This window comes from Ranitomeya imitator, chromosome 2 (genome assembly GCF_032444005.1).
Source record: "Ranitomeya imitator isolate aRanImi1 chromosome 2, aRanImi1.pri, whole genome shotgun sequence".
Classification (NCBI taxonomy): Eukaryota; Metazoa; Chordata; class Amphibia; order Anura; family Dendrobatidae; genus Ranitomeya; species Ranitomeya imitator.
The window spans coordinates 158,154,616-158,178,230 of NC_091283.1; the positions used below are offsets into that span (position 1 = coordinate 158,154,616).

Genomic DNA, 23,615 nt, shown 5'->3' on the forward strand with positions numbered 1-23,615 from the left:
CCGGCATCGTTGGTCGCTGGAGAGCTGTCTGTGTGACAGCTCTCCAGCGACCAAACAGCGACGCTGCAGTGATCTGGATCGTTGTCGGTATCGCTGCAGCGTCGCTTAATGTGAAGGGGCCTTAAGGCTGTACGGCCCCTCACCCATCCTTCTGCCTCAGACTGCTCCAGTCTGCTGTCTGACACCAACTGTCTAACTCTCACCAACTGCCTAGCAACTAACTCCTCCTGACCAGAGAGAGCAGCTCCCCTGACGTCGGGTGTAGAGTTCCCCCTTCTGGCCTGGAGTCAGAACGGTGTTGTATGTGCTAATTACATGTTAAAAGGAATCTTCCATCGCTTCCAAGCGTGACATCACTCTCTCCGTGAGGAAAGCAATGCCACTGTGACAACCAGGACCCTGGGGCGTCACATATATAATGTGGGGGGTCCTATTGCTGCATAGAATGATTGTATGGAGGTCCGATCGCTGCGACCCCCAGAGTAATCTGTGTGACCACCACTCCAATACACCGTGGTCGCACATGCTCACTACCTTTCCGTTCACACAGCGGACTCGGAGACCTCAGCCTCCTGATAATGTGAGGAGTCCTCACATTTATAGATAATCTGTTAATAGATAATCTGTGATTTTTATTGAAGTTTCTACATTAAAGAAAATAAATATTTTTGGTATTAAAGTTCCTTTTACTTTGGTGCATTTGTAATATAATCGTCTCCAAAGCGGGAACGTCCAATATGACCGTAATGATGCCGCCCGCGGATAAGAGGCCGTTATCGGGGGATTGTGCCTCCGCAGCGCCGTCTGGTGGCAGCACCAGAGCACAGCACCTTCTGTCTTCTCAGCCGGAGGTCAAAGTTGCTGTGGTGTAATCCTGGGCTCCTCGGCCAAATGTCCCATTGTCCCTCCACCCTGACAAGCGTTCAGGTGCTGGATGGGGAACCTTATATTCGGTCAAGCTGAGCGGATGCCATATTATGGTAGTGCAGGGTGCCCGGAATTATTTGAGATACGTTCAATCATATAAACATTTCAGGAGCCTGGGAAAGTTGGGTGACAGCCATGTTGTTACCCAGGATTTATATTGGGGTGGCAGAGGGACATTAAGTTGTGCAGGTTCCTTTAGAAGCCCCTTCTTGCTTTTGGCATCGCTCCAGCTATGGTTCATGCTATTGCAGCTGTCACCTGCCGCCGCCTGTGAGTCGCTTTGTTACTGTAATGACAGGTTACAGCAGCTGGCAACAGCGGAGTGCATGGATCCCTGATCATGGGAGGTATAGGTGTTGCATTATCGTAAAATTAAAGGGGAGGTTAGTGACGTCGCTGCTGCAGTCAGTGGTGGGGACGGACCCTCTGAGGCAGGCGGACTGGTGCAGGTGGTAGGCGGAAGGTCACTCCTGAGTCTGCAATTAGGACATGAATATCCTTTTGGAAAGTTCCGGATACAGATGGATTGCTCCTGGGAAACAAAAATAAAAGTTTTTTTTTTTAAATTGGGGGTCTGGTGACTTTTTTGCAGGTGCCAGCGGAGCTCATTTCTCCTACCTCAGGCCTCGCAGCGTTTCCACTGATTTAGCTTCATTGCTCTTCAGACCGCGGAGAGACGACAGCTCTGAACGGAGATGAGACCAGGAATGACGTCTGCCGTCACTGAGACCTGGGGAGGAAAACATGGAGACGTTAGAACGATTCAGAACGCATCCCCTACTGATCTCTGAAGACAGTGTTGATTTGGGGTCTCGATGACAACACTGTAGTGGACGGAAAGGCAAAATGTTACCAGAATCCCCCGGTAGTGCAGCCTCGGGCCTATAACATTATGTGATCGGACCTCGGTGGGAAGAACTCCAGACATACACCTCTCGCAGGGCGCCATCATAACAGATGGAAAACATTTTTTGCTGTGCGCACAAAACAAACATGGTGTCTCACCGACACCGCGTGATAAGAGGCTGCCTCTGTGCACCAGGCCCTTGGACACGTTGGCTATGGCTTCCTCGGTAGGAGTCAGGGGACAAGTGGCAGAAAACTTGCACAGTTTTTTCTCTGCGCTGGTTAAAGCGTCCGCGAAGTCCCAGGCGTTGACTTTCAGGCTCCGGTGTCTGTACCGCACGATGGGATCTGCCGGGAATCGCAGCCAGAGAGACGACTATTAATTCAACCAGTTTTGCGGAATATTTTGGACAGATTTTAGGGGGTTAAGTGCGGACGCCTCACCTCGCACCGGCTGCAGCGCCTTCTTCTGTGTGATACATCTGTCTTTATCTGACGCCCTGGAACAATCCTGGGAGAGGCTGGAGAAGAAAAAAATAGTAGTACAACTCATCAGTGCATGCTGGGTGCTCGATGAAGCCCACTCCAGGGCCACACTCAGGAGTAGTCCCCCCTCCAGACCCTGGAGTGGATACATTTTATATATGTATACTGCAGACCCACTTAGGTGGGACGGGCCCGTCCTGGTGGTCCGGCCTGATCAGATCACTCTCGGTCTTGGCCCTGCTGCTCAGTAAATATTGGGGCTCCAGGCTGCAGAGAGAGGCGACAGGCGTCAGTCTAAAGCCAAACGCGCTTTGTGGCTTTTTGGTGTCGGCTGTGGTGGTCTGGACTTGGCTGATGTCCGGGGTCTTCTGCTTTGAAGGCTGCAAAACAGTAAAAATTGTAATGGTGATGACCAAAATCCAACAATGTCCACTTCAAAAATATGTGTCAATCCTGTTTTATTCCAGTCCTAAAATTGCAAATATCCAGTTTTAATCTACATATTTCCTTCTAGAAATGTACTTATTTCATATAATAAAAGGTTTTCACCTCCAGTCACTTCCAAAGCTGCATCCAAAACAGCTGAGCAAAGTTCCTTTGAAGCAGGGCAGAGCATTTTGTGAGATGTCATTGACAGCACCTCCCAGTCCACAGACTGTGACCATGCGAGCAGAATTTTGAGTGCAGCTCTGGATGTGACTAGAGTAAGTTTTCCAGAGTTGCTCACATATAATATGCAGATGACAGATGCCTGGTATAAATGATTACGACTTTACGTTGTACCTTTGGGCCGGCGATGGCAGCAGGATTCCTCTCTGACTTGTCGTATCCGTTTTCTGTCTGTTCGAGGCATTTCTTGTTTTCTTTTTTGCTCGACTGTCCCGGCGTTATATCACTCGGTGAAGGGGGCTGGTCCAAGCAAAGAAAAAAAGGGCACGAGATAGTAACCCCCTCTATGCTTCCATATTATACCCGAATATGGCAGGCATAGAACAACCCCTTTAAGGCTGGATTCTCCAGCACTTGTGCTGCAGATTATTTTCTTCCCATAGGAATACAATCTGTACAATTCCACACTTTTACCTTGATCACAAGCGATTGAGCGGCGGTGGGGCTGTTGTTGGGGTCTGCCGTCCAGGATACATCGGAGTCTCTCCTAGACAGAGCGGAGAATACGTCACCCCCCAATAGCGTTATCCCAGCGCTGCACCGCGATGATCACGTACCGTGATCTGGTGGAGACGGCTTTGTTGTCTCGTTTGGTTCTGCTCGCCTGCTTGCTCGTCAGCGGCCGCACGCCATGGTTTTTGGTGAGAGAGCTTCTCCTGGATGGTTTGTCGCTCTGATCGGTCGCCTCTGCAGGAGGAGAGCCGGATATGTGGCGAGAGCCCCCGGTTTGGTTTCTATCCAGAAAAAAATATCCGATCAGGTCGATTCCTTGGTAAATCTGCCTCTACAATCACTAAATTAGAAAGATGCATCTGTCATGATTCTTTTTTTGTCTTTTTCATGTTGTGTTTAGTTTTTTTTGTTGTTTTTTTTTTACCTTTGCACTAGAGAGAAATGGAAACGATCAGCAAGTGTGGAAGGACTGAGTTTGCGCTCTCTTTTGCAGCTAAGATTTATTTATTATTCAATGTGCAGCCACGATTCTGGGGTAGATGTAAGGGTGTGTGGAGCCGTGACGGGCCTCGTTTAGGACACGTGCAGCCACGTGGTTGGCACAGAGACAGACAGGACGGAGGATTGTTTTATACCATTTCTGGTACTTAGTAAACTTTCCTAAAACTTCTTCTTTGTTAACAGTCCTGCTTGCTGACAGTTTCCAGAGTATAGTTTATTTTTGTAGGAAGCCAGTAAAGGCAGCCTGACGTGGAGTGCGGGCCTGTAATATCGTCCATCTGGTAGAATCGGGATCATTTTCACAGCCTGATCCAGATGACGGATTAATCCTCGCCTGCTTTATGGATGGAGGCTTATTCTTAAAGTGGATGTGAGGGGATTATACGCAATCAGATTTCTTATTGGAAACCACTACTGGGATTAATTCTAATTGATATGAGAATATGGGGGGAGGGGAAATATGACCGGGCATTAACCACTTAATGATGGGATACTATTTTTTTTTTTCTCGTTACGGTTTTGCTTTTTTCAGCTGTGCGTCCTTTCTTAGGTCCTCATTAGTGTGATCGGGAGGGAAGGGAAACAGACCTTTTTAATCATGCCATAGTCAAGCTTGGCAATGAAGGGGTTAAACAGCAGGGATTGGAAGTTCCTCCAATCTCGGCTGTCCCAGAGACCCGAGCACATGCTCCGCGCAGGGATTATTCCCGCAGCATGGTAAAAACAGGGTGCTGTGCAATAAGGCGCCTTAAAGGGGTATTCGCAAGTTAGAATGCTACTGTGGACGGTCCGACCACAGGGACCCTCGCTAATCTCAAGAACAAGGCTCTGAAATGCCCGATGTAATGGAGCAGTGTTACATTCATTGCCGGAGACAGCCGAGTAAAGCGCTCGTTTTTTTTCCCCCGAGCATCAATGAGCAAAGAGACGTGCAGCAGACGTGGCCACCCCTTCATTCAGACGTGGCATTTCAGAGCCCACCAATCGGGAAATTAGCAACTTTTAATGACCGTCATATCAAGGGTTAATACCAGTCATTAAGGGGTTACTGGGTCTAAAAAAATGTTTTTCAACTTTCTACTTTACTTCCTTACACTACAATATCTCTGCTTGCTGTGGGTGAATGGAGAGTTTTGTTGTTTCTTTTCTTTCCATCCTGATCATGCCGCTGACATAGCTGCGGAGCCGAGTGTATGGATCTTACCAGGGCAGGTGGTCGCTACGTACTTGTTTAGGTTGGTGTACTCATCCCTGGCGGTCCTCTTGGTGACGGGGCGGCTCTCGTGGCGGCCTTCGCTGGTGATGGCGCATACAGTGCAGGTGTATTCGGTGCTGGGTGTCAGGCGCCGGGCGGTGTACGAGCGCTCCGTCCCTAGATACACAGACTTCCCATTCAGGCTCAGTTCGTAATTGAAAAACCTGCCAACGGGGTCCTTGGGCCCCTCCCAGGTGATGAACATTTCACTGCGCCCGACGACGTAGACCGTGAGTCTGTCCGGAGCGTGGTCTCCCCCGTCCAGTGTCCGGGTGACCACAGGGACTCTTGGGCTGTGGCCCCTGGAGTTGCAGGAACATACGCTGAAAGTGTACGCGGTGGCAGGGGTCAGGCCGGCCACAATACAGGTCACATCGGAGGTGGTCTCCACAAGGAGGTCCTCTCTATACACTGCATATTTAATCCCTGGGCCAGAGCCGGCTGGCGGGTTCCAGGATAACCTCACTTTTGTGGCCGTGCGTCCAGCGACTTGGAAGTCTGTGGGGCATCCAGGCAGCGGCTCTTCCACTGTCACCAGGGTGACTGGGCTGGCCAGACTACGGTCTCCTTCAGTTTCCAGGACAACTTTCAGAGGATGGTGGCCAGGGGAGCAGCGAGGTATGACATATGAGAAGGAAGGTCCTCGGTAAAGGAGCCGGTCACCATCATACAGGCTGCGGACAGAAGGGGAACATGTAATTTAGGGAAAGAGCAGCATGTGTGGGGGACAGGGCAGGGGGGCTCTTCTCTCCCTCTACATAGTTTATGAGCTCAGGAAACTTTGTAAGAGTTATACTTACTAATATTGGAATATACTCGAGTCACACCCAAAGCTGCATTCAAACTTGAACTTTGTCTTGGAAATGTGACTGGAGTGTAAAAATGATATAAAAATGAGACAACGTTATTGATTCTAAGTATTTTGTTCTCTAGCTACAGCCAAATATAAAGATCTGGACAGCAGCTGCCCTGACCAAGTCTGCAACAGAGGTGTATCTAGGGGACAGCCGGGGCATGTACCCCCGGCGCAGCCTGCAGGCCTGCCTAATGCAGTAGTCCGAAGAGTGTGCCCCGGCGGCTGCATTTTGCTGCCCCCAGGACTGGGAGTCGGCCATTCTTTAAGCTGGCTCAGAGAAGATGCAGTGTGTCGGCTCCCAGTGATCAAGTGTACGCGCATCTGCGTCAGAGCGACATCTGTGGCCTGAAGATTGAATAATTGGAGGAAGGGGAGGTGATTTAATGTGGGAGTATGTACTGTATGTGGATTGTGTGGGGGTATTTACCATGTGTGTGGGGGGAGATTTAGTGTAACAGGACTGTGTATGGGGGTATTTACTCTGTATGGGGGTATTTACTGTGTAACAGGGCTGGGGGAGATTTACTGTGTGTTGGGGTATTTACTGTGTGGGAGATTTAGTGTAACAGATCTGGGGAGATTTACTGTGGTGGGGGAGATTTAGAATAACAGTGAGAGATGATTTGAGGACACAGTTTGGGATAGCGAGGAAGGGACAGGTGCAGACACAATATGGGGAGCGGGAAAAGTTTGAAGACACAATATGAGAAGCAAGGGTTGAGATGGGGGCATGTATGAGGAATCAGTATGAGGGGATGGGTGCAGACACAGTATGAGGAGCAAGGGGGAAAATGTATGAGGAGCAAGGGGAAAATGTATGTGGGCACAGTATGGGGAGTGAGGATGATGGGATAAGTGAGGACACAGTATGGGGATTTGAGGGGGATGAGTGAAACGGTAAATGTGTACGGAGATAATGGAAGGGAATTGTACAAGGACACAGTATGGTGGAAAATAGTGTGAATGGGCACATAATAAAGACTGAGTAGTATGTGTGTGTGGGGGGGGAGGGGGTAGCATGGAGTAACAGTGTAAGGTCGCCGCCAGGAAAAGATGGTAGGCCAAGGAGGAGGAGTATGGTGAGGGGGGCATCGTATGGAGACTGGGCAGTATAAGGGGAACACTGTGACAGGACAGTGTGAAGCGGGGACCCAGTATTGAAAGGAGAGGTCATGTACCATAAGAGGGACAGTGTGGGGGTCATATTTTGTGCAGGGAATAGAGTGAGGGTCAATTATTTATTCATGAGCTCAGCTTACTAGAGATATTTTTATTCAGGCGCATTCTAAAGACAATGCTATCTTTAAGGTTATCGTGTGGGGATATGCTGCTAAAGACAATGCTATCTTTAAGGTTATCGTGTGGGGATATGCTGCAGAAGACAGAAGAATATGGAAGTCTGCAGAGACGAGCTGTGGCCCTGAAAAGTCATCTTGGCACCTGGACAAGATGAAGAAGAAAAGAGAGACCACAACTCCAGAGATGAGGTCATCTATCAGGCACCTGGATGTACGTTATTTTGTGATACTATTTCTCATGTTTTTATTTATGTTAGGAACATTAAAGGGGTTGTGCAGGTTTGTGATGAGTGTGCAGTGATTCTATGTGACTGCAGACTTCTGAATTCTCACAGTGCGCATTGCACGTTGTCAGGAATCTCTCGTACTAGCAATTTGCCTTCATGTGGTCATGCGCTGACTAGACATGCGTGGCCTCACTCAATAAAAATTAATTGAGGCCAGACATGTCTAGTCGGAAGGTGACCAAGAGTATACAGTACAAATCACATACTTGTGCATGGGAGAATCCTAAAAGTGTGCAGTGCATGCGCTGTGAGAATTCAGACGCCTTTCATCTCAAACCTGGACGAGCAATTTAATTAAAAAGTAAAGAACTGTAGCATGCCAATCCTAACAGTGTGTAATATCCTCACTGTCAGGATTCAGCTCTGCTTGCAGGTTCCAGCAGACCTCACATGGCCACTTCATTCATATGTGACATCGAGCTTTTCTTCTCTCAGTCTCTGAGTTTTTCACTGAACATCAAGAGAATTAGGAAAAGCAGCTCGTCGGTACGTGACTAAGTGCAAATCACATATGTGCTTGGGGGGCGCCAAACTGAATTCTTGCCCTGGGTGCCACAAAACCTAGATACACCTCTGGTCTGCAGTATGTCTGGACTTTGTGTCTTGGTTTGAACCCATGACTGTCCACAATGTGAAAAAAGGGACATGTGAATGCAGCTTTGGATGTGATTGGAGCATAACATATCAAGATAAGAAAAGCAAAATGTTTCCAATGTTTCTCAGCATGTAGAACTAATGAGTTTCTTGCTGACCTGTAAGTAACAGTCAGGCCACTGTGGGGTCTATATTCCTTCCAGGCCACCACGACGGAGCCGGACTCCAGGATCTTTGCTGTAGGAGGCCCAGGCTGGGGGAGACGCTGGAGGTTCCTTAATGTGACCTCCACCTCTTGTAGCAGCTCCTCTCCAGCCACATGCAATGCTGCAATTTTCTATTGTGTAGATAAGAAAAAAAAATACATAGAAGTAACATAAATGTGAGATGAGTGACTGAAAATTACCCTGCTGAAAGAGGCGAAGGAGGACCATAAAATGTTACATAGCTGGTGTGTGCCACATCCACATGATGCCACCTCACACTGCATACTGGGAACACACCACAAGATCCGCCATGTACCCCGCAAGACCTGAAGTGTAACAAAATCATCCCACAAGACCCGCCATGTACCGGGATCACCCCGCAAGACCCGCCATGTACCGGGATCACCTCACAAGACCCGCCATGTACCGGGATCACCCCACAAGACCTGACATCTAACAAAATCACCCCTCAAGACCCGCTGTGCACAATGAACAACACGTAAAACGCACCATATACTGGGAGCACCAGGCAAGACCTGATGTGTAACAAAATCGCCCCGCAGTGTACCACAAACACCACGTAAGACCTGCTGTGTACTGTGATCACCCCGCAAGACCCGACATGTACCGGGATCACCCCGCAAGACCCGCTGTGTACCAGATTCACCCCACAAGATCTGCCATGTACTTGGAACACCGCACAAGCCCCCGCAGTGTACCACAAACACCACGTAAGACCTGCTGTGTACTGTGATCACCCCGCAAGACCCGCTGCGCACCAGATTCACCCCGCAAGACCCGCCATGTACTGGGAACACCCCATAAGACCCGCTGCGTACCAGATTCGCCCCGCAAGACCCACCATGTACTGGGAACACCCCGTAAGACCCGCTGTGTACCAGATTCACCCCGCAAGACCCACCATGTACTGTGAACACCCGCCGTTTTGAGATTTGTCTGAGCCTGTTTTCTACTTTCCGTTGTACAAGATGCTGAGCTGAGCTTTCCAGCTGATTGCAGTATGTACAATTACATTATGAGATTGATGTTCATGCCATTCCCTCATACACATGTGGACCCCAAGACCCCCATCCTGGCTCACTCGCTGCCAATTTATTAGGCATATGGAAAATTTCTACTACAGTGAGGAAATTCTCGTTCCAATAACCAAAGTATGATGTGTGTAGGATTCATCCTCAGCGCTATCAGCGGCCTTCTGCGTCCTCCGCCAATATCATTGTCTATTCTCCAGAAATATCCATGACAATGGTCTCCATGGTAACTAGTTCACCATTAAACTCATTTCTGACAGCACCGTTACCAGTAAAGTATTTATGGGGGGTTTCCATAGAGACGACAGATACAGAGACTCTTGGGAGAGACCGCAGTGAGAGGGGGAAGGGGCAGATGTGCTAGATTAATGGTGAGGCCTCGTTAGTTCCCATATGACATAATGAAGATCTCAGGATGTGGTCTTGCACTTCTTTTTTTTCATTGCCATGAACCCCTCCCTCTACACTCCAATTTCCCAACCGTAAATGTGGGTCTGGATGCTGGGGCTCAGTCTGGCGTCACACACCGGAAACCTTCAGAAAGCGCCAATTTACAGAAGGCTTCTGTGGTGTCCTGAAGATTCATCCTCTTTCCACGAGCCTCCTGGATATTCCCTGGGAGCTGGCGAGTGTTCCATGTAATAAATGGACAGGTGTGGTGCCACCATGTTTCTCCGATCACAGACATCCCCTAACCACAGGTCTGGGACACTTACTTTTAAAATCGCTTCGAGTGTTGGGTGCTGCCGCAGTATCACAACTCCTGAAGGGAACTTGGATAATCCCTTGACAGTTCTAGAAAGAAAAAGTGGTGTGTAAGCATCATCACCAAGATGAGCATGTGGCCCTGATACTGAGGGTGCGCTATTATAAATGTGGCCCTGATACTGAGGGTGCGCTATTATAAATGTGGCCCTGATACTGAGGGTGCGCTATTATAAATGTGGAGCTGATACTGAGGGTGCGCTATTATAAATGTGGCCCTGATACTGAGGGTGCGCTATTATAAATGTGGCCCTGATACTGCAGGTGCGCTATTATAAATGTGGAGCTGATACTGAGGGTGCGCTATTATAAATGTGGAGCTGATACTGAGGGTGCGCTATTATAAATGTGGAGCTGATACTGAGGGTGTGCTATTATAAATGTGGAGCTGATACTGAGGGTGCGCTATTATAAATGTGGCGCTGATACTGAGGGTGCGCTATTATAAATGTGGCGCTGATACTGAGGGTGCGTTATTATAAATGTGGAGCTGATAATGAGGGTGCGCTATTATAAATGTGGAGCTGATACTGAGGGTGCGCTATTATAAATGTGGAGCTGATACTGAGGGTGTGCTATTATAAATGTGGCCCTGATACTGAGGGTGCGCTATTATAAATATGGCTCTGATACTGAGGGTGCGCTATTATAAATGTGGAGCTGATAATGAGGGTGCACTATTATAAATGTGGCCCTGATACTGAGGGTGCGCTATTATAAATGTGGAGCTGATACTGAGGGTGCGCTATTATAAATGTGGCGCTGATACTGAGGGTGCGCTATTATAAATGTGGCCCTGATACTGAGGGTGCGCTATTATAAATGTGGCATTGCAACCATCTAATGATCTGATCTGACGGAAACCTTAAAGGTCAGCAATTATAGGTTTCAACATTTGCAGAATGGTGGCGTGACTTTGGCGGCAGCGCTGGTGCCAGGGCCACGTCTGGGAGTCAGTGTCTTTGTGAAGTGAAACTCAAGTGCTGCCTGCAAAACAAAGGGAAACTGAAGAACTTACATGGCAGCGAACCAGCAGGAGTCCTGCTCGCTGGACTGCAGGAGGTGGCAGAGCGTCTCCAGGACCTGTGGGAACTGTGGGCTCTTTAGGACATGCTGGTGGCCGGCTGGGCTAGTCACAAGGCACGTGAGGGCAAAGCAAGCGTTTCTGCTTCCACCGGCATCTCCTCCGGACATCATCGCCTCCAGATTGCAGATCTAGACTTATCAGGGGAAGACATGATTTTACCTGAGGTGACAGCGGCCAATCTACTTCTGATGGGACAGAGAGCATGCAGACCTCCGGGAGTGGTGCCCTGACTCTAGGGGTCCAGCCGGGGAGCGGCGCTCTGACCCTCGGTGGCCAATCAAAGTAAATGCAATTTTGGGGATGTGTGGTTATTGCACTCACCATGTTGTCGGCTTCCTGCAGAGCCAGCACCCTTCTCCTGCCTTTGTCTGTGTCGCACAGACGTCCGAGTGTGAAAGCCGCATTCAGACCACAGCCTAAGAGAGAGGAGATGCATTAAACTGGAAGCCACAACTACAGATTGCTGACACAACGTGGCACCAGAGGTGGCAGCTGATGGCAAGTGTGGCCCAATGTGACAGCTGCAGCAAGTCCTGTATGCCACAGAAGTCAATGGACATCAAACAAGAGCCCAAGCTGCAGAGTCACAGCATTTTCCATTATCTTCAGCAGAGTCACAACATTTCCATCGTCTTCAGTAGAGTCACAGCATTTCCATCGTCTTCTGTAGAGTCACAGCATTTCCATTGTTTTCAGTATTATTTTGTGAGTATACAGTGCCACTTAGTTAGCATTTTTTGGGCACAGCGGTGCCTTTGATGTAGGTAGTATTAATGCTTGGACTCTTGATTTTGCTTACCTGCCTCATCCACATGGAGGGATGCCATTATCTTCTGTAATATCATGTCAGATTTTGGATGCTCCAGAAGCCGTGTGCACCCCTCCTGGCACATTGAGATGCGGGCGAGCACCAGGGCACAGTTGCTGGCTGTCCAGTCATTTGGAGAATCCAGGAGTTTTGTGATGTTCTCAATGATGAAGTCAGATTCTACGGAGGAGAGGAGCCAATGTCTGCCATGGCTGTTCTCCGCCTGTAGGAAGAAATGTCAGCAGCTCAGTCATCAATGTCTGAACTTCGTCCCTACATCCGCCACATGGCTCACGATTGGATCGGTATTCACAAATACAAGTGCTTCTCACTAAATTAGAATATCATCAAAAAGTTAATTTAGTTCTTCAATACAAAAAGTGAAACTCGTATATTATATAGAGTCATTACATAGTGATCTATTTCACGTATTTATTTCTGTCAATGTTGATGATTATGGCTTACAGCCAATGAAAACCCAAAAGTCATTATCTAACTAAATTAGAATAATTAACAAAAAAAAACCTGCAAAGGTTCCTAAGCATGTAAAAAGGTCATTTAGTCTGTTCAGTAGCTCCACAATCATGGGGAAGACTGCTGACTTGTCACATGTCCAGAAGGAAGTCATTGACACACTCCACTAGGAGGGTAAGCCACAAAAGGTCATTGCTAAAGAAGCCGGGTGTTCACAGTGCTGTATCCAAGCATATTAATGGAAAGTTGAGTGGAAGGATAAAGTTTGGCAGAAAAAGGTGCACAAGCAAGCGGGATAACCGCAGCATTGAAAGGATTGTTAAGAAAAGGCCATTCAAAAATTTGGGGGAGATTCACAAGGAGTGGACTGCTGCTGGAGTCATTGGTTCAAGAGCCACCACACACAGACGTATCCAGGACATGGGCTACAAGTGTCACATTCCTTGTGTCAAGCCACTCATGACCAATAGACAAACGCCAGAAGCGTCTTACCTGGGCCAATGAGAAAAACTGGACTGTTACTCAGAGGTCCAAGGTATTGTTTTCAGATGAAAGTACATTTTGCATTTCATTTGGAAATCAAGGTCCCAGAGTCTGGCGGAAGAGTGGAGAGGCCACAATCCAAGCTGCTTGAGGTCTAGTGTGAAGCTTCTACAATCAGTGATGGTTTGGGAGCCATGTCATCTGCTAGTGTAGGTCCACTGTGTTTTATCAAGACCAAAGTCAGCGCAGCCGTCTACCAGGAAATTTTAGAGCACTTCATGCTTCCCTCTGCCGACAAGCTTTTTGGAGATGGAAATGTCATTCTCCAGCAGGACTTGGCACCTGTCCACACTGCCAAAAGTACAAATACCTGGTTCACAAACAACAGTATCACTGAGCTTGATTGGCAGCAAACTCGCCTAACCTTAACCTCAAAGAGAATCTATGGGGTATTGTCAAGAGGAAGATGAGAGACACCAGACCCAACAATGCAGATGAGCTGAAGGCTGTTATCAAAGCAACCTGGGCTTCCATAACACTTCAGCAGTGCCACAGGCTGATCGCCTCCATGCAGTGCCGCATTGATGCAGTAATTATTATTATTATTATTAATTTTTATAGCCCCACTTATTCCATGGCGCTTTACATGTGAACGGGGCAAATATAGACAAGTACAATACACATGAGTAAAACAAGGCACACACAAGTACAGGAGGAGAGAGGACCCTGCCCGCGAGGGCTCACAGTCTACAGGGGATGGGTGAGGATACACTAGGTGAGGCTAGAGCTGGTCATGTGGCGGTTAAGTATACTGGGGATCACTGCAGGTTGTAGGCTTGTCGGAAGAGGTGGGTCTTCAGGTTCCTTTTGAAGGTTTCCGTGGTAGGTGAGAGCCTGATGTGTTGGGGTAGAGAGTTCCAGAGTATAGGGGAAGCACGGGAGAAGTCTTGGATGCGGTTGTGGGAGGAAGAGATGAGAGAGGAGTAGAGAAGGAGATCATCAGATAATCGAAGGTTGCGTGTAGCGGGAGACCATGTCCAGATGTATGGAGGAGTCCGATTGTGAATGGTTTTGTATGTCATTGTTAGTGTTTTGAACTGTAGCCTCTGGGCAATAGGAAGCCAGTGAAGGGCCTGGCAGAGAGGAGAGGCTGGGGAGTAACGGGGAGACAGGTGGATTAGTCGGGCAGCAGAGTTTAGGATGGATTGGAGTGTTGCTAGAGGGGAGGCCAGAGAGTAGGAGGTTGCAGTAGTCAAGGCGGGAGACAAGGGCATGAACTAGTGTTTTTGTGGTTTCATGGTCAAGGAATGCACGGATCCGGGAAATGTTTTTGAGTTGGAATCGGCAAGAGGAGGCAAGGGCTTGGATATGTGGCTTGAAAGAGAGGGTAGAGTCAAGGATCACCCCGAGGCACCGAGGGTGCGGGATCGGGGAAAGTGAGCAGCCATTGACATTGATGGATAGGTCGGGTGGAGGGGTAGAGTGAGGTGGGGGGAAAGATGATGAATTCTGTTTTGTCCATGTTCAGTTTTAGAAAACGAGCAGAAAAGAAGGATGAAATAGCAGACAGACATTGTGGGATTTTGGTCAGTAAGGCTAGGGTCACATTGCGTTAGGGCAGTCCGTTTAGCGCATAGCGCTACGGACTGCGCTAATGCAATGTCCCAAAAGGGATCGCGTTAGCCGATCCCGATCTGCGCTAGCAAGCAGCGTTCGCGGTCCATCACTCAGATGACGGCACATCGCTAGCGCACGAGCAATGTGGGCGTGCGCTAGCGATGCGTTCGCCATTACAATCATTGGAGGCGTGAACGGAATACGTTACACCGCGTTATGCCGCGGTGTAACGTAGTCCGTTAAACGGGGTCACATAACGCAATGTGACCCTAGCCTAAAGAAGTGAGGTCGGGTCCAGATAGGTAGATCTGCGTGTCATCAGCGTAGAGATGATATTGTAAACCGTGGGATTCTATGAGCTGTCCCAGGCCGAAGGTGTAGATGAAGAAGAGTAGGGGTCCTATAACTGAGCCTTGGGGAACACCGACAAACAGGGGGCGAGATGAGGTGGTGTGGGAGAGGGAGACACTGAATGTCCGGTCTGTTAGATATGATGAGATCCAGGATAGGGCCAAGTCTGTGATGCCAAGAGATGAGAGAATCTGTAACAGAAGGGAGTGGTCCACAGTGTCGAAGGCAGAAGACAGGTCCAGGAGGAGGAGGACAGAGTAGTGTCGCTTGCTCTTGGCGGTTAGTAGGTCATTGATGACCTTAGTTAGGGCAGTTCCAGTTGAGTGATGTGTTCAGAAGCCAGATTGTAACCGGTCAAAGAGGGAGCAGGAGGAGAGGTGGGAGGACAGTTCAAGATGGACATGCTGTTCCAGTAGTTTTGAGGCATAAGGGAGAAGGGATATCCGTCGATAGCTGGACACAGAGGATGGGTCGAGGGAGGGTTTTTTGAGGATAGGTGTGATTGATGTGTGTTTGATGGATGAGGGGAAGACATAGTTTGTAAGTGACAGGTTGAAGAGTTGTGTTAGGGTTGGGATGAAGACTTTTGCGAGGTTAGGGATGAGGTGGGACGGGAGCGGGTCAAGAGTGCAAGTGGTGAGATGTGATCTTGATAGAAGGATGGAGAGCTGATCGTCTGTCATGGTGGAGCAGCTGGCTTTGGAACAGGGCTGAGAAGTCAAGAGGAGGGGCATTGGGTGCTGTGGGCCAAAGCTTTGTCTGATGTTATCTATCTTTTGCTTAAAGAAAAAGGCAAATTCTTCAGCTGAAATGAGAGGGGAGGGAGGAGATGCTGGGGGACGGAGTAGAGAATTGAAAGTGTTGAAGAGCTGTTTAGGGTTGTGAGTCAGGGAGGATAGGAGAGATGAGAAGTAAGTTTGTTTTGCCGCAGTGAGCGCGGACTTGAAGCTGGCAAGGGACTGCTTGTATTCAGTGAAGTGCTCAGCAGAACGAGATCTCTTCCATCGCCGTTCAGCGATCCTGGAAGCCCGTCTCAGTTCTTTGGCCAGGCTGCTTAGCCAGGGCTGCCTGTTGATTCTACGAGTTTTGCTATGCATGAGTGCGGCGGCCGAATCGAGTGTTGCTGTTATTGTGGTGTTATAAAAAGAGGCAGCAGCATCTGTGTCATGGAAAGAAGCTATGTCTGTAAGAGGGAGAAGGGACTCAGAGAGTGATTGTAAATTGAGGTGTTTGAGATTTCTGCGAGGGTGAGTGAGTGGAGTGGAGGTTGCGCGCTAGGAGGGGAGAGAAGAAAATGTCAGTAGGTTGTGGTCAGACAGGGGGAGAGGTGAGTTAGTGAGATTAGTAAGGGAACAGAGGCGGGTGAAGATGAGGTCCAATGTGTGGCCATCTTTATGGGTGGCTGCAGATGACCATTGAGTGAGACCAAAGGAGACAGTGAGCGATAAAAGTTTAGAGGCGGCTGTGATGGAAGTGTCAATGGGTATATTGAAGTCACCCATGATGATAGTGGGGATGTCGGCTGAGAGGAAATGAAGTAGCCAGGTGGTGAAGTGGTCAAGAAAGGTGGAGATGGCTAGTTCTGGGGGGCGGTAGATGACAGCCAGCTGGAGATTGGAGGGGGAGTAGATGCGGGCGGAGTGCACCTCGAACGAGGGAAGAGTAGCAGAGGGTGGTAGTGGAATTGGGTTAAAGGAGCAGGTATCGGACAAGAGCAAGCCAACCCCTCCACCACGTTTGTTGCTGGGGCGAGAGGTAATTGATGCAAAAGGAGCCCCGACCAAGTATTGAGTGCATTTACTGAACATACATTTCAGTAGGTCAACATTTCGGATTTTAAAAATAAGTTTTCAAGCTGGTGTTATAAAGTATTCTAATTTTCTGAGATAATTACTTTTGGGTTTTCATTGGCTGTAAGCCATAATCATCAACATTAACAGAAATAAACACGTGAAATAGATCACTCTGTTTGTAATGACTCTATATAATACGGTATATGTTTCACTTTTTGTATTGAGGAACTGAAATAAATTAACGTTTTGATGATATGCTAATTTGGTGAGAAGCGCTTGTACATATGACGCAAAGTCATGTACGCATCCACAACATATCAGTGACTGATCGGAGTTAGCTGACACACAATGCACCAGTAACTGCACCTTTCTGATGTGACATCGGAAAAACTACAACCTGACAAAGTCACTGCAGCAAAGAGCACCTGGCACTGGTGTTGATCAACAAGGTGTCAGCTCAGAAATTGCAGAATAGTGAGTGCAGCTCTGGGGTATAATACAGGATGTAACTCAGGATCAGTAATGTATGTACACAGTGACTGCACCAGCAGAATAGTGAGTGCAGCTCTGGGGTATAATACAGGATGTAACTCAGGATCAGTAATGTATGTACACAGTGACTGCACCAGCAGAATAGTGAGTGCAGCTGTGGAGTATAACACAGGGTGTAACTCAGGATCAGTAATGTATGTACACAGTGACTGCAGCAGCAGAATAGTGAGTGCAGCTCTGGGGTATAATACAGGATGTAACTCAGGATCAGTGCAAGATAAGTAATGTAATGTATGTACACAGTGACTGCAGCAGCAGAATAGGGAGTGCAGCTCTGGAGTGTAATACCAGAGGCCCCATATATAATGATACTTTATGGGCCCACACTCCTATGGCCAGTGTGGACATCCACTCTCAGTGGACCGGCTGATCTCTCACCAGTGTTCCCAGGGCACCAGCTGCGTTCATTACAGATTCTGCATCATCCCATAGCAGCATCGCTCCCAGTCCCCCCAGCAGGTCCCAGTCTGTCGCTATTTCTGCCAGGTTCACCAACATGACTGCAACTTCGGGATCTTCTGCCACCATGCCAAGAATGTAGGCAACATTACTGCAGAGGCTGCAACAATAAGAGCCATATAATATGAGAATCTGAAATACTAAATAGAACCCCCATACAGTGCAGTACAATGCCCGTATAATACTGCCATGCAGTGAGCACATAACAGATCATACACTGGAGCTGCTTCTGTGGTGCAATGTTGGGATGGACACAGAGATACTTGTGTGTATTGATCACTCAGCCCTGGGATACTGGCATCACCCGATTATATCACCTCATGGTCAGTGGAGGGGTGCCACTATTAGGGCATGTAGGCAGGTAGATGGCCTCTTTCACCTATCCACGGCGGGCGAAGGGAGGAGAGGCTCTTGGTAAACAACATGAAGCCAGCTCTGCTCGCCAGTTACTGGGGTAACACTTTGTAAGCAAGCGGAGACGTGTGGAGCCAGGAATGGAAAGGTGCCAGCGGATCTGAAAGGCAGGAGGATTACACACAGGCGGCCATGGGGCTGGGCATGTAAACAAGCAGACCAGGGGGATTCTCCAGCACATTCACTGGGAACGTAGAGAGTGCCCTCACTAATCCCTGACTGGTCACACAGGAAAAGACCGAGACAGGGTAACCCTGACTGTAATGAGGGTGCGATCTGCAAATCACCGTCCCTGATGTTATACAGCGGAGGGGCCGGACCTTACACACCGGAGGGGCGATGGAGAGGACAGTATACACCGGAGGCGGCGGTGGGGCCAAACAGTATACACCGGAGGGGCAGGACCTTACACACTGGAGGGGTGATGGGGAGGACAGTACACACCGGAGGGGCCGGACCTTACACACCGGAGGGGCGATGGGGAGGACAGTACACACCGGAGGGGCCGGACCTTACACACCGGAGGGGCGATGGGGAGGACAGTATACACCAGAGGGGGCGGTGGGGCCAAACAGTATACACCGGAGGGGCGATGGGGAGGACAGTACACACCGGAGGGGGCGTTGGGGCCTGACGGTACACACCGGAGTGGTCAGACGTTATACACCAGTGGGGACAATGGGCCCAGACGTAATACACCAGAGGGGTGGTGGGGCCAGACGTTACACACCGGAGGGGTCAATGGTGGCCAGACGTTATACACCCCAGGGGATGGGGGGGGGTGATGGGACCGGACGTTACACACCAGAAGGGGCGATGAGGCCGAACATTATACACCGGAGGGGTCAATGGGGGTCAGACGTTATACACTGGGGGGAGGGGGTGGGGGCAATGGGGCTGGATGTTATAAACCAGACAGGGCGATGGGGCTGTACAATACACACCAGAGAGGTCAAAGCGGCCAGACGTTATACACTGGGGGTGGGGTGATGGAACCGGACGTTATACACTAGGGAGCGATAAGAATGAAGGAGAAATTGGAGTTCAGATTTTCTTCCAATTTGCTATTAAATTCTGCAATTGTAGTTGTTTGCAGTAATGGAAAGCTAGAGATGAGCCGTCCTCCCTCCCAACACTAAGGCCAGCAGTTAGCAGCGGGTGAACACGACCTCGTTGACATTTTCCCCATTGGTCGCACGTGTTTGCTCGACCGCGATTGTTATTTAATCTACAATGTATTTTAGGCTCGGTTGCCGAGGATCTGTCATGCTTCTTAAGGGATGTGTTTACCCTGCGGATATATTATGTTCAGCCTCGCTATTATGCTATGATCCCCAGCGAAAGGTCCAGGCCGCAGCAGAGTCACCCCCACCCTGAGTACACTTCATCGGCAGCTTGTTTGATGTTTGTATCTGGAGGACAATCTGTGTTAAAGCCACTAATGTCCTCTCTACGACTCGTCTAATGGGGCCAAGTGTACGGGATCGGAGTGCTGTCACGTTACCTTCACCCTGGAATAATACATAAATGTATGGGCTGAAAGGCAGCTAACTGACATTGAGTGGAAAAGTCTAATACCATCCTGTTATGATCGCACTATAGAAGGAGATCGCCTTCACTTATCCTAATATGACCCAATGGTGTAGTATAAAAGGGGGTGGTTAAGTAAGGGGTTATTCCGGTTAGGAAGATGTTATCTCTTATTGTGCCCGTTACATCCACTGGGAACCCCCCATTCATCTAGGAAACCCTGGACAGAGTACTCCAAAACTGTAAATTTACTTTGGTCCAGCTCCATGCCAATCATTATTATCACTGTATGGCACATTCATGTCAGTACCACATGGCGGTATTATTAGTGCACATTATGTATGTTGGCATTACTACGCTCCACCCGTAATATATGGAGTGGATAAAACTTACCGAATATTAGCGGTGTGCAGGAATCGGCACAGGGCAGCCAGGTACCGATCACACTGAGGATCCTTAATCAAAGCCTCCACCAATTCTTCACATTGAGTCTGAACTTCACCCATCAACAGGGCGACGCATTCCTGCACCTCGTCCGGCAACGGGGAGAGGAGCCGCGGCAAGAGCCTGTCCATGACTAGTGTCTTAACCGCTAGCTCTTCTGTCACCATGAGGGGCCTGCCAGAACAAGCAGACAATATGTTTGGATTTTAAAGGGTAACTCCACAACTATGCCCCCACATGTAAAAATCAGCAAGGTTGCTTAAAGCCCCATAGACTTCGGTGGGCAACATATTATAAGTCGGGGGTTGAAACATCTTGAGAAGTTTGCCCACTTAAGGGGCCAAGTTCACATCTCCTTTAAGACTTTCCCTCAGTTTCCGTTGGTTCTGACAGTGTAAACAAACTACTGCAAGAAGCACAATTTATTTCATGAAGATGGTGGTCTGCCATGGCAGAGCTGGATAGACCCCAATATGAGTCAGTGGAGTCTGACAGGGGCTGCCGTTTTCCATCGAGCAAGGATCCGGCCCCGCGTTGCGGAATCTGTGCAGAAGATCCACAGCGTAACACAATAGCAGCTAAGGAGATAAGACTTCAATAATTCTGCCCATTGTGGGCATTTTTTTGGGTGGTCTGGAGTTTTTGAAATGCAGCATGTCGGATTGTTTGTGCGGAGTTCACACTTTGCAATGGAAAATGTGTTAAAAAAAAATAAAAAAAAAAATATATATATATATATATATATATATATATATATATATATACAAATATGAACATTAAATTTCAGACTTGTCACTGCTGTCATCCCTCTGCAGTGGATTGGGGAACATTTGCTGAAATTCCACATTTTTGTATATAAAAAAAAATTCAATTCTCATTGTGCATTTTTTGCCGCTGCAGATTTCACGGCGGCATTTTGCATCCATATCAGACTCATGCGGAGAGATGATGAGGTGTGACAGTAGAAATGGAAGAAAATTTGAGGGCATGTGGGTGCCCCTCTCATCCAGCATCTTTGGGCGCCCCCCTCATCCAGCATCTTTGGGCGCCCCCCTCATCCAGCATCTTTGGGCACCCCTCTCATCCAGCATCTTTGGGCGCCCCTCTCACCCAGCATCTTTGGGCGCCCCTCTCACCCAGCATCTTTGGGCGCCCCTCTCACCCAGCGCCTTTGGCCGCCCCTCTCATCCAGCGCCTTTGGCCGCCCCTCTCACCCAGCGCCTTTGGGCTCCCCTCTCATCCAACGCCTTTGGGCGCCCCTCTCATCCAGCGTCTTTGGGCGCCCCTCTCATCCAGCGTCTTTGGGCGCCCCTCTCATCCAGCTTCTTTGGGCGCCCCTCTCATCCAGCATCTTTGGGCGCCCCTCTCACCCAGCATCTTTGGGCGCCCCTCTCACCCAGCGCCTTTGGGCGCCCCTCTCTTCCAGCATCTTTGGCCGCCCCTCTCATCCAGCGCCTTTGGTCGCCCCTCTCATCCAGCGTCTTTGGGCGCCCCCCTCATTAGTTACAATTTTAGAAGTGAACTAAAATGTCGCTAATACAAATTTGCCGCCTAGACAAACTGGAGGTGAGAATGGCAGCTGTACAAGTTGTCAGCTAGCTTTCCCAGACTCCTGAATGGCAAACCTGCAAAATTAGGCAGGATAGCTGTTCATGAATCTAGGAATGCTCAGTGACAACCCATAGAGGAGCAACCATGGAGGTTATACTGGTTGTCAGAAATAGAAGATATAAAAAAAATTCAAAGGATGAATCCGAGCAAAACTAGGAAGAATGGCCGTTCAGGAATCTAGGAAAGCTCACCGGCAACGCTTATAGGAGCAATAATGGAGGTCATACCAATTGTCAGACAGCTTTCCCAGACTCCTGAATGGTACATTTACCTGCTACCAGTATTCCTACAGGAACAGATGAGTCCTCACTACCATGCTGTCATATATCTAAAGTAACACTTCCAGAATTCCGGTAATCTGACATTAATGGTAATAGACCATCAGATATTCCAGATTATGGGGTAGAGGGATGTCTTTATTTTCTGAGTTTGGTGAAATTCCGCACTATATAGCACTTCTCTATGGGGAAGCAGTGGCAGATTATCAGATGCCAGATTAGTAGGATTCTTGCTATTTGCCGCATACCTGGTGCAGGTGTAATAAGCGGCTGGTGTGATGGGTGAGCCTGCAGGGACTTCTTACCTGTGTCCTCCTTGCCCCTGGGCTGAGACGTTTTGTGGCTCTGCTGCACTTTTCCTTCCAAGATCAATGAGTTTTCCCTGAGTTTCTCCAATCAGCAGTGAGGCCCGTCCTCCAGGAGGCAGGGAGCAAATAGTGGGGCTGCCCTCCTCGTGCCACCTCCATCTACTACCCCGGGTGTCAATCATTATGGCTCCTAGACGGGTTGTCATCCAGCTTTCCCAGACTCCTGATTGACAAATATAAGAAAAGAGAAATAAGTTTTAGGAAACTTTAAAGATCGCAAAGTCATGGTCCCATGAGATGCTTCAATCCGTACCGGCTGGATTTTTATTGCATCCACGCTCACTATGCACAGAAATTTTAGAAAATAATGTAGGGACAAAATTCTAACGCTAGGAATCTAGAAAAGCTGGGTGACTACCATATGGTAGGAATATTACAAGGTTATACCAGTTGACATCCAGCTTTCCCAGACTCCTGCCTAGTTATACAGAGACATACAACCAAGAGTATCAGAGCAAGATTAGGAAGGATAGCCATGCTGGAATCTAGGAAAACTCACTGACAACCCTAATGGGAGCAATAACATTATACTGGTTGTCAGTCAGCTTTCCTAGACTCCTGAATGGTAAACCTGTCTAATTATACAGTGGTACAGAAAAAAAGAGATGTAAAACTAAGGAGAATAGCCATTGTGGAATCTAAGAAAGCTCAATGACAACCCATATGGGAGCAAAATGTGAAGTTATTCTAGTTGTCAGACAGCTTTTCCAGAGTCGTGAATGACAAGGCTACTAAGTTACAGGAAAAATATAAATATGAGCTATTTATCAGAGCAAAACTTGGCAGGATAGCCATTCTGGAAATCCAGGGAAGCTCAATTACAATAATGTTGGTTATTCTGGTTGTCAGACAACTTTTCTAGACTCCTGAATGGTAAACCTATCTAGTTTAGAGATGTAAAAGCAAGGGATATATTAGAGCAAAACTAGGCAGGATAGCTGTGCAGGAATCTAGGAAAGCTCAATGACATCCTTTATATATAAAGTGAATGTCAGGAAACCTCACCATCTATGATCCCTCACTGACCACAACTCCCATCCTCTAGAGACGGTCAGGGTCCCCCTGGAACAAAAACTTTCCTACCCTCCTCCTGTAATGAAATCTTGTGTTTGAAGGGTTAATGCAGCAGCCTCCTCCCAGGGCTGATCACT

At 48.5% G+C, this 23,615-nt stretch overlaps 1 protein-coding gene across 1 annotated transcript; it reads right to left on the reverse strand.

The window, feature by feature from the left end:
* Window positions 1–613: 613 nt before the first annotated feature.
* LOC138662244 (uncharacterized) lies at window positions 614–23,575 on the reverse strand. Its single transcript, XM_069747622.1, has 18 exons — window positions 23,470–23,575; window positions 22,402–22,627; window positions 20,157–20,381; window positions 17,739–17,919; window positions 12,082–12,313; window positions 11,604–11,698; window positions 11,214–11,410; window positions 10,147–10,225; window positions 8,331–8,509; window positions 5,110–5,811; window positions 3,486–3,662; window positions 3,343–3,415; window positions 3,043–3,168; window positions 2,437–2,639; window positions 2,218–2,294; window positions 1,933–2,121; window positions 1,546–1,657; window positions 614–1,459 (listed from the first exon to the last, which is right to left on the reverse strand). The coding sequence occupies exons 2-18, from the start codon at window positions 22,608–22,610 to the stop codon at window positions 1,333–1,335; spliced, it is 3,183 nt and encodes a 1,060-aa protein (XP_069603723.1). The 5' UTR covers window positions 22,611–22,627; window positions 23,470–23,575; the 3' UTR covers window positions 614–1,332.
* Between the last annotated feature and the right edge of the window lie 40 nt (window positions 23,576–23,615).

Excerpts from the sequence above, each read along its gene's own strand:
- LOC138662244 (XM_069747622.1), bottom strand. The coding sequence starts at position 22,610 with ATGACAACCCGTCTAGGAGCCATAATGATTGACACCCGGGGTAGTAGA. Across the intron at positions 3,416-3,485 it reads GCCGTCTCCACCAGATCACG|GAGAGACTCCGATGTATCCT; the intron begins GTACGTGATCAT and ends CGCTCTGTCTAG. Across the intron at positions 1,658-1,932 it reads CCTCTTATCACGCGGTGTCG|GTCTCAGTGACGGCAGACGT; the intron begins GTGAGACACCAT and ends TTTCCTCCCCAG.